Source organism: Equus quagga, chromosome 13 (assembly GCF_021613505.1).
Source record: "Equus quagga isolate Etosha38 chromosome 13, UCLA_HA_Equagga_1.0, whole genome shotgun sequence".
NCBI classification, from domain to species: domain Eukaryota; kingdom Metazoa; phylum Chordata; class Mammalia; order Perissodactyla; family Equidae; genus Equus; species Equus quagga.
Window position 1 is genome coordinate 98,376,759 of NC_060279.1, and position 12,623 is coordinate 98,389,381.

General features: G+C 63.6%; 1 protein-coding gene across 1 annotated transcript in view; it reads right to left on the minus strand.

Moving 5' to 3' along the window:
• Positions 1–12,623, minus strand: part of ACTN4 (actinin alpha 4) — a 70,575-nt gene that overhangs the window by 1,281 nt on the left and 56,671 nt on the right. Inside the window, exons 10-20 of the mRNA XM_046683065.1 lie at positions 12,180–12,410; positions 11,494–11,641; positions 7,957–8,107; positions 5,378–5,486; positions 5,019–5,159; positions 4,763–4,945; positions 4,523–4,657; positions 3,404–3,583; positions 2,493–2,639; positions 1,518–1,598; positions 69–227 (exon numbers count right to left, since the gene is read on the minus strand). Of these exons, the coding sequence (XP_046539021.1) occupies positions 69–227; positions 1,518–1,598; positions 2,493–2,639; positions 3,404–3,583; positions 4,523–4,657; positions 4,763–4,945; positions 5,019–5,159; positions 5,378–5,486; positions 7,957–8,107; positions 11,494–11,641; positions 12,180–12,410 (1,665 nt within the window). The remainder of the gene's footprint in view (positions 1–68; positions 228–1,517; positions 1,599–2,492; positions 2,640–3,403; positions 3,584–4,522; positions 4,658–4,762; positions 4,946–5,018; positions 5,160–5,377; positions 5,487–7,956; positions 8,108–11,493; positions 11,642–12,179; positions 12,411–12,623) is intronic.

Here is a 12,623-nt window from a genome sequence, read left to right on the forward strand (position 1 = left end):
ATGCCCTGTCCTGGCAGCAAGGGCCCCACGCCGCCGGCCCCCAGGTGCCCCCGAGGCGTCTCGCTTACCTTGTCCCCTGCCAGGACCTTGAAGGAAGCGATGACCTGGTCGGCCGTGTCTGTGTCGGTGGTCTCCCTCGACATGAAGTCGATGAACGCTTGGAAGGTCACGAGGCCACTGTGGTTGGGGTCAACCATGCTCATGATGCGGTTGAACTCGGCGTCGCCCTGCGGGGTGGGAGTCGGGCAGGGGACAGAGCATGTGAGCCAAGCAGGGCGGCCCAGCCTGGCCTGGCAGATGCCCCCCAGGAGAACCAGGCCAGGAGAGCAGAGCCCGAGCCTGGCCCAGCAAGCTGCCGTTGTGAGCCGGCCTCCAAGGGCCTTGGTCCCCCAGGCCGGGCTGGGCCTGCTGCTCCATCCCGCCCATGTCTGTGGGAAGTGAGGAGCTGGGGCGTGGACCACACAGGGCTTCTGCTCATCAGCCCCAGGCTCACAAGCTAGCTCTGAAGGATGGGGGAGAGAGAGAAAGAGAGAGAAGGGGGAGAGCCAGGGACCTGACCCCTCTCTGCACACTTCTAGGAAAGGAAGGGGAGGCCAGGGAGTCACTGGAGGGACCCCAGCCCAGCAGATGCAGCAGAAGAGGCAGCGAGGCTGTGCTGCTCTGGTGGAGTGTCCCAGAGGACAGGGAGACTCTAGGCGGGGGCGGAGGTGGCAGAGAGGAGGAGGAAGAGGAGAGGAGGAGTAGGAGGGGGAGGGAGAGGAGGGGGAGGGGGGGGGCGAGGAAAGGGAGGAGGGGGAGAAGGGAGAGGAGGAAAGAGAGGAGGAGGAGAAGGCAGGGGAGGAAGGGGAGGGAGGAGGAGGAAGAGGGGGAGAAGGGAAAGGAGGAAGGGGAGGGAGAGGGAGGGGGAGGAGAAGGGAAAGCAGAAAGGGGAGGAGAAGAGGAGGAAGAAGGGGAGGAGGAAGAGGAGGAAGGAGAGGGAGGCAGGAGGAGAAGGGAGAAGAGAAAAGGGAGGAGGGGGAGAAGGCGGGGAGGAAGGAGAGGAGGAGAAGGGGAGTGGGGGGGGAAGAGGGATGGGGAAGGGAGGGGAGGAGGAGCAGGGGGAGGCAGAGGAGTGGAGGAGGAGGAGAGCACGGCAGCAGGGGAGCAGAGGCCGCATACCAGGCTGTATCCTGTGGAGATAAGCAGAGCCCTGAAGTCATCGGAGTCCATGCTGCCTGTCTGTTTCTGCTCGAGGACGCAGGGACAGCAGAGGAGGCCAGACCCAGAGTAGGCAAGAGGGGCCGCCCCATGTGCACAGCGGGAAACAGGACAGTGGCGGAGAGCGGGGGAAACAGGCGGCCCCGAGAGACCAGGTAAGGGGGACGGTGTCCAGAGACACAGGGCAGGGAGGAGGCAGGAGAGCGGGTGAAATGGCACACGCAATGACAAGGGGCGGCACGGCGAGAGGAGGGGAGACAGAGAGGAGAGAGAGAGAGAAAGAGCAGTTAATGCCACGGTCGGCGGGCGCGGGCGCGTACCTGCCGGTCATTCTCCACATCGTAGCCCAGGCTGATGAGGCAGGCCTTGAACTCCTCCGGCCCCAGCGCCCCGCCGTGGTCCTGCCGGGTGGGCGTCCGTGGAGACCAGGCCCCGCAGAGAGGTGGGGAGAGGGGCCAGGGTCCCGTGCAGAGGGCAGGGGGAGGGGAACACATGGGGGAGGAAACACACAGTTAGAGGGGACGAGGATGAGGTGACAGCCAGGGCAGGGAGGGACAGTGGAGGGCCGTGGGTGGCCTGGCGGGCAGTCAGAGGCCCCTGGGCCAGAGCAGGGGCAGGAGCTGAGGTGCAGGACTGAGGACTGAGTCCCAGGACTCGTGAGGGAGTGGGAGCTCTCCTTGCCCCCAGGATTTGGGGTGGAAGAAAAGGGACCGCACCCCATCCCGCGTGGGATGTCGGGGTCCCCGCCTGACAGTGCAGAGCTGAGGGCGCCCGGCCCAGCAGGGTAGGAGGGGGAGGGGCAAACACAGGTGCTCAGGGCCCTTCGAAAGGGAATGCCAGGCGGAATCTGCACGTTAACACCCCCGTGTGTGTGCGTGTGTGTGTGTGTGTGTGCGTACGTGTGTGCGTGTGCACGCGTGCGTGCGCGCGTGTGTGCACGTGTGTGCGTGTGTGTGCGCGTGCATGCGTGCGTGCACGCACATCCCAGAAGCCCAGCTGGGTCCTGGATCTCAGCCGTGCTGGAACTTAGTTCACTGGTAGGTTGGCAAGGTTTTGCCCCAGAGCCGGGGCTTGGGACCTCCTCTCCTGCCTCGAGGGAAGCCGAGGCTGGGGGTCCAGGTCACGTGCCTCTGCGCCCCGTCAGTGGCTGAGGCCCTGCCAGGCCCTGTGAGTGGCGGCTGATACTCAGCAACTGTGATGTGAACGGACGGACAGATGCAAAGACGACGGAGGGGGCGGGATGGGACGGTGAGAGCAGGGAGGAGGGACACCCGGGGGCAGCAGGAGCGGCCCACCTTGTCGAAGTGGTTGAAGGAGGCGCGGAACTCCTGCATCTGCTCCTGGCTGATGCCCTTGGCGTCGCGGGTGAGGATCTGGTTCTCGACCTCGTTGATGGTGCGCGCGATGGTGGTGAGCAGCTGTTCCCAGCCCACACGGATGTGCTGGGGAGGGGCAAGGCTGTGACTGGGGAGCTGGGACCACGGCGCCCCCTCGCAGCGGGATGTGGCCTGGAGTCGGACCCACCCCGACTCTCTCCCCAGCCCCAGTCCAGCTCCTGCTCTCTGGGCCTCATTTGCACACAGCAACAGGCGTGGCGCCTCCCTGTGGCCTCTGCCAACCAGCAGGGTCCACGTCACGTTGGTTTATGTCCCAGCAGAGCAGGGCCAGGGCCCAATACCTGTGCCAGGATCCACTGGGAACCTTAGCAGAGGTATGCTGGGCAACGTCTAACTGGCTTTCTACGAGGGAAAACCTACTTGTTTTGTGGTATCTGTGGATGTGCATGGTGTAAATATGGTCCTGGTGGACAATTTCAAGCATACCCCAAGGATGGCAACCAGCCCGATACTTTGACCCCGCAGCGAGCTGTGCCCACGGACTCCGGCACACGCTGGCGGATCTGTGTCCTCAAGCGAGGACGAAACTGCTGAGGCCACAGCGGGGGCAGATGCTGCCCTCCCAGCTCTCCCGGGAGCCTGTCCTGAGCCACACGTTGTCATGGTGATGGGAGAGCGGTGGTGGGAAAACTGTGCTTTTCTGAAATGTGTGGATGTTCAATCTAGTCTCTTTGCCGTCAGAGTAAAAGAGGAGACAGAGGAAGTGGCAGATAGCTCTTCTACTGGCCCCAACGATTTGGCACACGGAGGCCCGGCCTGGGCGGCTGCGGGATCCTGAGCTGGCGGGGGCGGCGGGGCGGTGGGCGTACCTCCATGGTGTAGTTGGTGTGCTTGTTGTCGAAGATGAGGGCCTCCTGGATGAGCTGGTGCTGCTGCTCGAGCAGGTCCAGGTTGGGCTTGTAGTCCACGATGCTGCGCTCGTACTGCTTCAGGTGGCTCAGCTGGTCCTCCAGGGTCCCGTTCATCTCGATGGAAATGCGCCCGATCTCCTGCAGAGAAGGCACTGCGCTGGGGGCAGGCTGGCGGGCCCTCGGCCACCCCCAGCCACCTGGGGAAGGTCTCTCTGTCGCTGGCTGCCCCACAGCCAGGGGGGCCTCCAGCCTGGGGCCTTTGCCCAGGGGTCCCCTCTCCTGGAAGGCCTGCAGCTCGCTGGCTGTCCCCCCAGTCCTGTCATCTAGAGTAAAGCAGCCAGGATGGAGCGTTTCTGTGCCAAGTATAATGCGCCCAACCTCACTGCACCCTCGACTCCCTGTGAGGCCCAGGACGGTGACAGCCCAGACTGCAGATGTGCAAACTGAGGCCCAAAGAGAGCAACTTGTCACAGCAAGTGGCAGAGCTGGGATCTGTCCCAGGCCTGGCCATCTTCAGAGCGGCTCCCCACGCCTCGGCTCCCACAGTGGCCACGCTGGGCAGCCAGCTCTGGGCTGCGAGGCTGGCCTGCCTGCGCCCCTCCCAGGCTTGCTGCAAGTTTAAGCGAGGCCGCCCTGGCCAACAGGGTGCCTGGTACACGGTGAGCAACTGGCAAGTGGCAGCCAGAGCTGCAATCGGATCTTTACCAGCCTTCCTGTGGCCGGGTCACAAGGGTCATCCGTGAGCACACTGAGGGTCTGAGCGCGGTAACTGTTTTCACACCCATTTTAGAGAGGAGAAAACTGAGGAGCAGAGATTAAACTCCTGAGCTCACGATTGCCAGTCCAGGGCAGAGTCGAGGCTTGAGCCACCTCTGACTGCTCAGCGGAGTCTCCCTCTGGGCAGCACTGCCCTTTCCACCGACGCAATCCTACTGACCCGCCTCCTCCCGCGAGGCCGTCGGGGCTCCCAGCCTGCTGGCCCCAGGGAGCACTGGGGCCTCCCGCTCACTGGGGGCTCTTTCCCAACTCGGCCCTGCCAGGCTCTCCTGGGCCCACAGCGGGGGCCGGGCCCCTCACCTCCATCTTAGTCTGGATCCAGGGCCCCACGATGTTGGCCTGGCTGGCGAACTGGCGGCGGAGGCGCTCGTTGGACTGCTGCTTGCTCTGTTCCTCCAGGAGGGCCTGGTCCCGCTTAGGCACCAGCTGCTGCACCTGGGGACGGCCGCGAGCAGCGCGGTCAGGTGGCGGCTCCCTCACCGGGCTGGCCCAGCCCCAGCCCCAGCCCCAGCCCGGGCCCTGCCGATGGGCCCCACTCACCTTCTCCCACTTGGAGTTGATGATCTGGGGTGTGACGGTGGTGTAGGGGTTGCTGCCCGACAGCTTGATGTGGTTGCTCTCGGCGATCCTCTGGGCCTCCTTGTGGATGGCCAGGATGGCATCGCGCTCCCTGTCGGCGTCTGGCAGTGTCGACTTGAACTGGTCATGGGCTGAGATGAGGCCCTGGGGAAGGAGAGGGAGTGAGGGGGCCGTCCAGCCCCGCTGAGGCCCCAGGAGAAGGTCGGCGGCTGCAGACCTCGATCTCCTCGATGGTGTGCACGATGAACATGTCCTGGAGATCCTCCATGGCACTCTCCATCCAGTTGTTGAAGGGGGCTGCCCGCTTGGCGTACTCCAGGTGCAGCTGGTCAATGGTCTCCAGCTGCTTCTCTGTTTTCTGGTGTGCATGGGGAGGGACAGGGACAGAGTACAGAGGTCAGCCAGCGAGCAAGAGCAGTGGGGAATGGGGGGGAGGGGTGTGGGGGCAGGAAGGAGCCAGAGAATGTCCCATCTGGGTGGGTCAGGGGAAGCTAAAGGGTCTGGACATGGTTACCGCCCCCCCAGCCTCAAGGCAGCGGGGACACAGGCTCGGTGGGTGGCATCGCCCCTCCTCACCTCCAGGGCTTCCCTGCGGCTGTGGGTCAGAGAGCCGAGGGCATCCCACTGGTCGCAGATCTTCTGGCACCGGGTGTTGACGTTGTGGGAGTCGTAGTAATCCAGCTCGCTGTGGGCCGGGAAGATGGTGATGAGGCCAGCAGGGGCAGTCAAGGGTGTGCTAGGGCCCACCCACCCCAGGCGTCTCAGGCCAGGTGCCAGGGACACCAACACTTAAGGACATCCGTCATCAATCACCCCTCCAGCCCACAGGCCCCCAGGTAGGAGGAACGTGGGGGAGGGGCTGACGGGCAGGGGCTTCCTCCTGCTCACACACTCCGTGATGTGCTCTGTCGCCATAAGCTACCTCGGAGGCCCCCGTGTGCGGCCCTCAACCACGCCCGCATCGGGACTGCGTTTCCATCTAAATAAGTCCAGCAGTGTGCACTGGTTACGGGATGGGCTAGAGCCAAGCCCCCCGGGCTGAATTCTGCCTCTGATGCTGTCCTCATGTGACCCCTGGCAGGGCACTCCCTACTCTGGCCACCTCATTTTCTCATCCGTGAGATGGGAGGGCGTGGAGAGCATGTCACCCAGTACACGTGAACGCTGAGAGCAGCCCGCGGGCTCCGTAGGTAAAACCAGCGGCAGTATTTATCCAGGTTGCACATTTGTTTTAATGGGTATTAAAGCAGTTAATTGCTCTCATTCTATGCAATTACTAACATATTTAAGAAAAAAGAGAGCTGACTAGTGAGTAGGTTTGATCACTGCTACGCCCAGGGTTCAGGGAGCGCCAGGCTGGTACAATAGCTCCTGCCCCCACACCCACCACAGCCTCCCGGCCCCTCCATCCCTCAAACCAGCCCAGGTCCCTGGCTCCTGCAGTCCAGACACACAGACATTCTTAGCAGTGGGTTCCTAGGGAGTCATGCCTGTAGCAGGACCTTGGGGGCCTGGCGAGGGGTGGGGAGCAGGGAACAACTCTGGGGAGGAACAGGACCTGGGGGCTGTCTCGCCTGCCTGGTGAGCAAGCCGGGCAGGCAGGATACAGGGGCCAGGGCGCATGCAAGGGCTGGGAGAGGGAGTGAGGCTGTGCTCCACAGAGGCACCAGGCAGCCTGGGTTCCATTGCTGTCCCAACCACTCCCTAGCTGTGTGACCTTGGGCAAGCCCCTTAGCCTCTCTGTGCCTCAGCTCCCCCTCTGCAATGCAGTGGCTGGGGGAGTAAAGGAGCTGGTGCAGGCAGAGCACCGAGCGCTCTGAGTTTTCGTCACTGCCATTAGTCCACGCTCGCCGGGCTGTCCATCCAGATGGTCCTGGCCGGCCCTCGGCCCCTGATCATCGGGGAGGGAACGGACGGCACCCCAAACAGCCCTGCCCTTCTCTTCCAGGGCTACGGTCCGGAGAACTGCTTCAGGACCGTCCGTTCCCTGGCTCGGGGAGTGGGTTGGCACGGCTCTTCCCTGAGCCTGCGAAGTAGGCCGGCCTAGGACTTACTCCAAGTGTGTGTCCCACCAGCTTCCAGGGGCTGGCCCACCAATGGGGGGACCTGCCCACATCCCACCCCCACATCCCTGCGGATGTCTGCGTCTGTGACCTCATCTCCTCGGCCCGGGCACGCCAGGGGCAGGGGCTCAATCCTAGGAGAGGCTGCAGGACCCCAAGGGGACCCTCCAGTAGTGCCCAGCAGGGACTGCGAAGGCCCCACGGTACTTCTGCCGCAGGGTGAGCAAACGGGGTACCCCCAGAGCAACTGGGCAGTGCGGCGGGAGGAGTCAGGGAGGAAACTGGCCCAGCCCAGCGTGGCTGCACCAGGCGTCGGGCTGGCCCCGGCCTTGTAGGAACAGGAGTGTGGGGAGGATGGTGGCAGGGTGGGGGTGTCTGTGGAAAGGGCAGTTCCAGCCAAGGCTCCTATTTCTGAGCAGACAGCTATTTTGGGAGCCCTGCCGCCCCTCCAGGGCCTGCGGATTTTCCATGAAGTAATGGCCTGGGCCTCCCACTCGCTGGGCCCTCCCCACTGCTGGCCGCTGCACTGGCGGAATAAGGCCCCCATTCACTGGCTCTGGAGGTTCAGTGTACTAATTGTGTCCGCAAGTTTATCTGACTGGGGCGGGGAAGGGAGGGCAAAGAACCGGCTGCCTGGAAGCTTTTACAATAAGCGTATTCTGAGCAGGAGAGGGAAGGGCAGCAGAACAATGGGCTCTCTGTACAGCCCTACTCCCTCAGGGAGGAGCGGGTGGGAGCAGTAGGGGCTAGGCTGCCCCCACATCAGGGGGCCAGGAGGTCCCCTTGGTATGGCAGGCAGAGGAGGTGGAGCCCCAGGGACCCCTACAGCCTAGGAATCAAGACAGGGGGTCAGAGACCTCCCTTCTATCAGAGAATCCAGACCCCACTGTTTCTCATCCGGGGTTAAGACGAGATGGATAAGGGCGTCCTCGAACAGGCCCTTCCCTGGCCTCTGACAGGAGTTGGGGGGCGGGCTGGGAGGCCCCGTCCAGGCCCTGTGGCAGGCCGGGCCTCAGGAGGCAGCCCCGCCACTGCTCTGGGCTGGGTGCTGAAGGGAAGGCAGGTGCCGGGGCTCCGTGAGCCCACACGTACTTGAGCTCCTGGGCGATGGCCGCAATCTGCTCCACGCGGTCCTGGTGTGCGGCCAGGTCGCTTTCGAAGGCCTCGTGCTTGCGGATGAGGGCTTTGATGTCCGACAGGGTGGCCGTCTCATAGTCCCGCTGCTTCAGCATGGCCTCCTTCCCTGGGGGCGCAGAGGGCAGGGGTGCTTAGACACCAGCACAGCGGGAGTCCAGAGGGCCGTCCAACCAGAGAGGGAAACGGGGTGCGGTCCTCACATCCTGCCTCATTGAGGACGGTGCCACGAAGGCTAGAAACTTCTGGAACCTTTTTCCTTGCCCTTTCCAGGGATCTCTAAGCCCAACTATATCCTGGATGGAACCAGGAGACACTGTGGGGTTGGTGGGCCTGAGACGGGTATCCCAGTTGAACCTGCACGTCCTACACTTAGTGTCCGTTAGTGGTGGGAGATCATAAGAGGATGTGCTACCCTGGCTGGAGAGGGGTCACCCACCTGTGGAGGGCTGTGACCCACAGAAGCAGCGGGGCTACAGCCCTGCCTCAGCAGGGTGGGGCAGGGGAAGTGTTCAAGCCAGGCTTCTCCCAGGACCCGACCCCTGGGCCCGCCCCCTCAGGGTGCTGGTCCTAACACACATCCATGTGCTCCACCCCGTCCCAAGGGCAGTACACCGTCAGGCCCCCTGAAGGCAGGAGGAACACTGTTACTGGTCCTGGAGACCGGCTGGTTATACAGCCAAGGACAGGAGCTCAAGGAAGGGCCCACGCACAGGAAGGGCTGCAGAGGACCAAGGGGAAGTGCCCGCCTGGGCAGGCAGCTGGGAGCCCGGCTCCTGAAGGTGCCCTGCTCAGGCAGGCCACCTTGGGCTCCCCCTGGAGTGCTGCTCAGAGATCCCCTCCTCAGCACAGCACCAGAGCATCTGAGCAACAGCTGCCCGCCTGGTGCGGACCTCAGAGCGGTGGGGTGGCACGCAGCCTCTCCCCGCCTGTCCCTCATCTGTAAAACAGGGTCAACGTCAGGCCTGGCGTCTCAGTGAGGTGACGTTCGAGAAGGGCAGGCATGGAGCCGGGACCATCGCATCCACCCCGAGGACCAGGCCGGCACTGGCAGGTGGGGGCGGCAGCCTGGGAGCCTGACTCCACGAGCCCTGCAGCCCTGGGGCGGGAGGCCTAACCACAAAGGCAAGCTTGCAATTCCCTTCTCCGAATTTTCTCCCAAGGGTGGGAACCCGAAATAGTAGGTTCCCACTTCTCCGCCTCCGCAGAGCTTCAGCAAGGGAGCCGGCCGGGGGCGCACTGCAAACTCGGGAGAGGCCGCGACAGCCACGGAGGGACTCGGGGCTCGTTCTTCCCCAGACAATCCAAGACCTGCACAGACCTGCACCCCTGCAGGCTGGGGGGGATGCTGAGGGGGACACAGAGTGATGGCGGCTCATCCCAACCTCTGGGCCTGACCCCCAGGGTGAGGAGGCTGCTACAACTGGGTCCCAGCTGTGCTGAGGGGGCGGGAGGCCGGTCTGTCCTCCTGTTCTGCATAATTGGGGGTTCAGAGGACAGAGGCTTTGGATCTTGGGAACGAGAGAAGGCAGGACTGCCTGGGGGCCCTGGGCTGACGCGAGGAGCAGGGCCAGATGCCAAAGGGGTGGGACAGGGGCATGTGGAGACCGCTGAACCAGTTGGGCCCTGGCTGGAGACAGGGCCGCCTACCCCTAAACACCTTCAGATGAAGGCAGGCCCCGGGGTCATTCCCAGGGAAGGTCTGGTGGCCGCACACCCACACTCCTCAGCCACAGGAAGCCATCTTCCCAGGGTCCGCTGGAGCCCCAGGCGAGGGACTGCAGAGCTGATAACATGGGCCAAGAGGCTCCAGAAGGGAAATCCACAGGGATGACACCCAGAGCCCGTGAAGGATGAGGGAGACACATGGCGTGGTAACAAGGAGACAGCCCAGTCCAGGCATGGGACACAGCTGCTGTGCCCGAGGGGCCCTGACAGGAGAAATACCCCAACCTGCTGGCCTGTAAGCCCCCCAGGTTGGGACCTCGCCTACCTGGGAAACGCCTGTGCACAAAGACGACGCTCAAGAGGGGTCTGGTGAATGAATGAACAAATGAACTAAATGCCAAGGCCCCTCCTCCGGGGGGGGGGGGGGGTGTAGAAACCCTGGGCACCATTTCTGCGAGGTGTGACGGTGGTGCCCACATCCCTGGCCCGGGCCAGCTCTTCCGCGCCCCCCTTCCGGGTTCTCCTCCTCTACCTTCTTTCCCTGGCGGAGGAGGGACCAGGGTCTGGCTCTGGATCTGGCAGCTGCTGCTGGAGAACAGCCGGCCTGAGCTCATGTGAAGAGGGCACTAGATGGGCTGCAGCCAGGGACACGGGTGACGTGGGCCCAGGTCTGCGATCACGCAGGTATGTGTTCACAGGCTGACGGGGCGGGGCAGACTCCGTATGGGTGCCTCTGGGTAGGTCTTAGTATGTGGCTAGTGTGGGGGCTGCCTGCAGAAAAGCTGGGTGGGTGGGGGCTGGAGGAGCCACCAGAGGCTCAGTGAGGATCTCACAGGGAGCTGTGGGGGTGGAAGGGATGAGAGCCAACACTGAGCAATGCAGAGAAGTGTGAAATCAGCCGGGCAGGGCGGTGGCAGGAGGGCAGAGACAGAGTTGGCGAGGAGGCGGCCAGAAGCGGGAGTGCGGGCTATGGATGCTCTCGGCTTTCCCAGGCACCAGCCACTTTCTGAAGACTTACAGGCCCCTGGGATCTGGAATCTCAGCCATGGGGGCTCCTGACCGAGGCCAGGGACGTGATGGAATTCCACATCCTGAGCCAAGGGGACAGGCAGCCCAGAGCCGCTGAGGAACAGGAGGCACAGCTACTCTTTGGGGACAAGCCATCCTGTGGGGGGCCAGGCCCTGGGAAGGAGGCTCTGGGATGGGTCACGAGGGCAGAGAGCTCCCAGGTGAGCCACATTGACGGGTGGCAGCCAGCGGCCAGCGAGCACGGTCTTCGGGTCGGGCAGCAAGCCAGGGGGCAGCTCCCTGGCCTTGCCTTTAAGGACCGTGCTCAGGACACAGGTCCATCCAGCACGGGTTCTTCAGCATGAAGTCCATGGTCACAAAGGGTGGGGAAGACGGAAGGCGTGCTGTCTGCACACAGGCTGCTGGGGATGGGTGAGCCTGTCCCCACGTCCACCTGGCCCAGGACGGGCACCGTCCTCAGGGAAGACACGGCAGAGTGGACAGGGCACGGCTCACCTCCCCATGGAGCTGGGGTGAGGCATGGCTGCATTCCTGGACGACTGGCCTTTGATGACCCAGGGAGGGGCCCACCTGCTTGTAACCTCTGGGCCAGAACAGCCAGGACGATAAGGAGGGCCTGGCCCCAAACTGTTCGCTGCTGCCTGGGACTGGAGGACCCGGACCCAGAGCAGCATTTCTGACATGCACATGCCCAAGCAGCAGGAAAGGGGGCCTGACACAGACCCACTGCAGGAGGGGTGCTGTGCGTGAGCGTGCGCCTCAGAGACGGGAAAGCGGTGAGGCAGCGGAGGGCCATACCATCGGTCCAGGCCTCGTGGATGGAGGCTTTCTGCCGGAACTTCTCCGCCAGGTGGTCGAGCCGCTCCAGCCTGCGGATCTCGTTCAGCAGCCACTCCTCATAGCCCTTCTCGGCCTGCTCCAGGTGCTGCCAGCCGTTGTTGATGTCCTGCAGGGCAGGGGGGCAGGGCTATCACAGGGCAGCTTGGGCACCCAGCAGGGCGATGCCTCCCTGAGGGATGCTGATGGGCTGGGGTCACGTCTGCCCCCTGCTTCGCTGTGTCCGTGTGCCCAGACAGGGCCCGGTGCATGGCAGGTGCAGTCAGTTCTTTGAGATTAAATGGATGAATGAAAATGAATGAATGACACGGATGGGGCTATGGGAGCCGAAGGTGACTGTCCAGGGGATATCGTCCGTCCCCTGAGAAGGGGCCTCAAGCACCTGGTGGTCCTGGAGTCACAGCTGACAGCCGGTCCAAATTCAAACAATTCCACACAAACTACGGTGTGGTTTGGGGATGGGGGTAAGATTCTGGGCAGAGGCAGGGAGGGGCGCATGGTCAAGTACCAAGTGCCCCTCCCCCATCGCACGGGCTGTGCATTCTAGTTAAGAGAGACTGTGTGCGCCAAACAACACGCCTGGGAGGGTTTGGAGCTGCCCCTCTGCTCCTCGCAGTTCCGCAAGCCCCGGCGCCCTGGGCACTCACCGAGACCATCTTGCCCTCGGAGGGCATGAAGGCGGGCCGGTTGCTGAGGCGCAGCTTGGTCTGCAGCGTGTTGAAGTTGATCTCCAGCTGGCACTTCTCCTGCACCTTGGGCGGCTTGTGCACACGCCGGTAGTCGCGGAAGTCCTCCAGCTTCTGCTGCATTTCCTGGATAGTCTTCTGGGGCACGCGGTCCTCCAGCCAGGGGATCGTGCGCCGGATCCACTCCAGGAGCTGTGGGCCCACAAGGAGCACGGAGGAGGCCTTTGTGGGGGGCCCTCAGGGCGCTGACAGGGCCACCCCCGGCTCGTGGGGACACGAGACCTGGATCTTCGAGGGCCCGATCTTGGGGATCACCCCTGTTCCCCAGCCCAACTTGCCCAAGATTCCTCTTAGGATCCCATGGCAAGGAATTTGGGAACACGTGCCCCTCTCTGAACCGCCGTG